The 4,538-nt window shown below is 34.1% G+C and overlaps 1 protein-coding gene across 1 annotated transcript in view; it reads right to left on the reverse strand.

Annotated features, from left to right (window-relative positions):
- Window positions 1-4,321, reverse strand: part of TMBIM4 (transmembrane BAX inhibitor motif containing 4) — a gene marked incomplete at its 5' end in the record, with an annotated part of 5,454 nt that extends 1,133 nt beyond the window's left edge. Inside the window, 4 exons of the mRNA XM_009698348.1 lie at window positions 343-460; window positions 1,460-1,493; window positions 3,012-3,117; window positions 4,213-4,321. Coding sequence (XP_009696650.1) covers window positions 343-460; window positions 1,460-1,493; window positions 3,012-3,117; window positions 4,213-4,321 — 367 coding nt within the window. The remainder of the gene's footprint in view (window positions 1-342; window positions 461-1,459; window positions 1,494-3,011; window positions 3,118-4,212) is intronic.
- Window positions 4,322-4,538: the final 217 nt, after the last annotated feature.

Consider the following 4,538-nt stretch of genomic DNA (forward strand, 5'->3'; position numbering starts at 1 on the left):
GGAAAACTTGGTTTTATAAAGCTGTCAAAAGTTATGTCCTAACTTTGCTTTTTTAAAAGTATTTGAAGCAGCTGCCTTCTGCCTCACTGAAAAATCCAGGTAAACTAGTTTTCTAGTGTAATACTATGGCTCTAAGAATCATAATCACAGAAAAGAATTTCTTGCCAAGAACACAGAACTGCATAAAATTAATAATTTAAGATAAGTAACACCCTCACCATTCCCCTGAAGTAGGTTCTATTGACCTGTATTCCTTATTGTATCTGCAAAGCTTCCTTTAAAAAAGGAAAAACTATCTTAGCAGAAAAACAATTAAAAATAATTATCAATATGATAACATACCCTGCTCCAAATTTGCTGAAGTCCCTCTTTGACTGCAAGGTATATGCAGTCAGTCCAAGAAATACAGCAGTAGTAAGAATAAAGGCTTGCAAGACGATGGACACATCATAGAAACTCACTATAAACAGAGAGAGTGAACTGTCATTTAAAGAACACTACAGTACGTATTTGCTAAGTTATCTTTCGAGGAAACAGAAGTTTAAACTTTCACAGACAGGAAAAAAAAAAAATCTTAACTGTGAACCAAAAAAGTATATTATACCTGAACTTGTCTTTGCACTTCAAAATCATCATCACAGGACTCACAGACCCTTGCACTAGCTAAGTTTGACAGCTACCTTATAGCTGTAGCTTCTTAAATGGAAATAACAGATCTTCTCTACTTACAATTAAAAAAAAAAAAAGAAAGTAAGAGGCATTTTAAGCATAGATATGTGAGATCTTAAGGAAAAAGCTATCTGAATTTTTTATGATACTGAAACAAAGAAAAAAAAATTCAGTCCTTTGTAAAGGCTCAAAGTTTTGATTAGGGGATAGAAGGGGAAAGATAAATGAGTGAAATCTTTTTCTTCCCTCCTTCCTCCTTAATCTCTCTTCTCCCCAAATGACTATTTTTTTTTTGCAGAAGATCATAAGTCACGATGAAGAGGTTTCATCTTACAGTGGAAGCTATAGTGCAAGGTAATGCCACGACTTGTCCGCACACCGCTCCATCTCAACCCTGACAATGAAGTACAGAACTCTCCAAAACCAAATTCCCTTGCAGGAAACTGGGGAGGAAGATAAGGATATTTCACTTGCAGATCAGCTCTGCTGAGAGTTGCCTTATAGGACAGAACATTGCTAGCTGTACTGGAAGGACAGATGGCACAACTCATTTCTCGCCTCCAGTTTGTACAGTTTCAGTTCTGGATCAGAATCCAGTTTTCTCCCTTGATTCCCTGGTTTTTGCTGAATTTGCATCACTGTCATTAACATTTTCAAACAGGGGATTTATTATCATTTTAGTCACAACTAGGAATCTCAGATGACAATTAGTACAACATATTGGATTCCTTTTCTAATTAATAGATTTCCAGTCTTTATGGAATCAGACAATAGGATGGCTATCATTTACCTGTAATGGCAACTGTCAGTGCTTCCAGTAGGGTCTACAAGGAGCAAAAAGAAAAAATTACAAGGATAAAAAACCCCAAACAAACCACAAAACACTTACATGGAGACTTCACATGCAATAAGTCCCATTCTGCTACATAATCCCAGCATGTGTTACATTAGCTGTCTTGTTAGTTAAATCTTTATGAAAATGTTTAATTTTCAACAAGAAAATGTCAATCATACTGTCTTACTGTGCTGGAAGTTGCTGTGTTACATAAAAAGAATACAATATAAACTGAAAATGAATGAGAGACAGCCCCTATAGAAAAATGCCATTTAGGTTTTCTACTCAAAGCACACACCATTCTTTCACACTTCCTGCAAACTATTCGAGGGGCTATAAAATTAATACACTTTTAATATTTTGTTAGACAGCTAAGTGTCTGCATCAACTTCCTTTTCCTCCTCGTCCTTGTTTTGAAACAGCTAACTTAAAATCAAACATATTATTGCTGTCTGGGCTGAAGGCTAGTATGGGTCCTGAGGTTTTCTAAAAGATAACTTCAAATTAAGTTTCATCACAATAAAATATGAGAAAAGTCTCTATGTCATGAACCAAGAGGTCAGGAGTAACAGAACATTTAATCCATATTCTTAAACTGATTTATCACACACAGATTTGAATCCTTCTATTCCTATACAATGTAATACTTAAACTGTCATACTACAAACTCCCACACCACCACATTTGGCCAACTATTACATCATTCCTTGTTACAGCTGCACTTGTTGAAAGTTTTAGAACATTTTACTCTCCTGCAAGCGTTCAAAAGTCAGGAAGCACATAACTATGTTACCATTTAAACAGTCTGTCTACTTATACAGTAAAGCTGTCTTCCCCTTGTATCACAAATACAATTTAGGCAACTCCTAAAGCACCAAATTCTAATTGTGCTACTGTGACTTCTTTTCAGAAGACTGATTTGCTACATAATCCAAAATATTCAAGAGCAAAAGTTAGTCCTCATCTACAGATTTGCAACATCACGCAGGAAAACGAAATTTCAGGACAGCTCTGATTGACTTGCCTGTGTTGGAAACACGCTCAGAACTTAGCATCAAAAAGACAACAATTAAAGAAATAAACACATATGGCTAGTTGCATTTGGTTTTCTTGCTGGAGGTTGTCCATTAAACAAATAAGGTAACAGAAATGCCTACTCCTTTCCTACCAAGCAGTTTCATAGAAAAATCACTGACATCAAGAAAACAATGAGAACACATATATATATACACACATAAAAAAAAAAAAAAAAAAAAAAGCTCCCTCAACCTGATTCCAAGTTGTAACACTCTTCCTAAAAAGAGGCTGGAAGAAACCTGACGTAGAGGCTTTCTAAGAACCTGTGGACAGAATCTCCAAAAAATAACTCAGATCTTCTCAAGTAAATAGGGTATCTTTCAAGGAATACAAGAAAAACAAATTACCCACTACTAGTTTGCTTCAAGGAGTTCACCACAATGAAAGATATTCTAGGAACTAACAAAATTAAATTTATAGAAATACTTACAAATCCAAAAAGCAGGTATAAATTAACAGGATGCTGGTGTCTGTAGAGGGTCAGTGCTACTATTATAGCCAAAGATCCACACCCAGAAATCAAAAGCAAGGCAGGCCTTTAAAGTACGATACAAAAAAGTCATCAAAATTAAAATAAAATATCTGGAAGACTAAAAACCAGTTTATATAAACCCAAGTTTTTAAGTGGTTTTTATCACCTATATAAACATATTGCTCCATATATCCAAAATAAATGTAAAGCAAGTTTTACAATAAAACTGCTGTAAAACATACCACCACAGATAATCACTTAAAAAGTCACAAGTAAAAACAATTTTTTCATACTAAAGCTAAAGATTGCCCAGGAATCCACCACCAGAAGATGAACCCATATGAAAGAGGAAAATCCATCTGTACTAAACTAACAGTATTAAAGTACATGTAATATTTTGCCTATTAAGAACTCCACATTCAGGGAACTGTTTTTTCTAAGCACCTGAATGTAACAAACATGGGTACTAACTGCACCAAAGAAAATCAGTCCTGATCAGTAAGTATCACTGTAACTAAATCATTCAAGCAGCCCTCCAAGCAAAAACTGAACCAAAATCAAACACAGAATCACAACGGTTCTAAGTGAGCAGGGCAATTTTAAATTATCATATTTAAGTGGAAAACTGTAGTTTTACAACCACTGTTGTATACACTATAGCTTACACAGAAACTTTCACATAGTGTTTGATGCTCCTTTTTTATTTGGGTTTTGAAGTGAAAGCAAAAAGTAAACTCTGCAAGTGGAAGGGAGAAGAGTGAGACATGATTCAGCTTTTTGGAACAGGTACGTATAAACAGTAGCATTCCAAACAGATTCTAAAAGTAGATACTTAGACCATAAAACAAGAAATGTCAATAATTGAGATGTTCTGCAACTGATGCATAGGTTTTCATAGCATAAATATAAAAATAAGCACTATTAATAAAGTATTGATTAAAATAAACTTTAATTGTAATAATAAAAATAAATTTTAATAATAAACCAAGGAGAAAAAGGTCAGAGAAATTATTTCCTAATCAGGTTACAGAATTTCTATTACAGAATCAAAACACAGAGCATGAAAATGATTAGGAATACTGAAGTGTTCCAGAGCAACAACCTACATGAACCATACTTAAATACAGGACAAACAGCTCGATTTTATTTTAGTATTTACCTTTCATGAACAAATGCCTGCACTCCAGTAGAGTATAGAAAAATTGCAGATGTGACTGTGGTCAAAAGAACTTGAATGGAAAGAATACTATAGACTTTCCGTAGAAAAGCTAGAATAAGGAAAATAAATATGAAATCACTTTTGAGTTACAGAGTTCATCAGTATATCAGATGTAAGTTTTCTATTTGATAAGGAACCATTAGAAACTTATTCAGTGGAAAAGCACAGAGCAGTGGTAAGAAGCCATTTTTCGTTAAAAAATTGCCACAGTATTCCAGCAAAATTATATTTCTTTCTGGACTTCATTACTTAAACAGTAACAATGA

Source organism: Cariama cristata, unplaced genomic scaffold (genome assembly GCF_000690535.1).
Source record: "Cariama cristata isolate BGI_N322 unplaced genomic scaffold, ASM69053v1 scaffold28034, whole genome shotgun sequence".
Classification (NCBI taxonomy): Eukaryota; Metazoa; Chordata; class Aves; order Cariamiformes; family Cariamidae; genus Cariama; species Cariama cristata.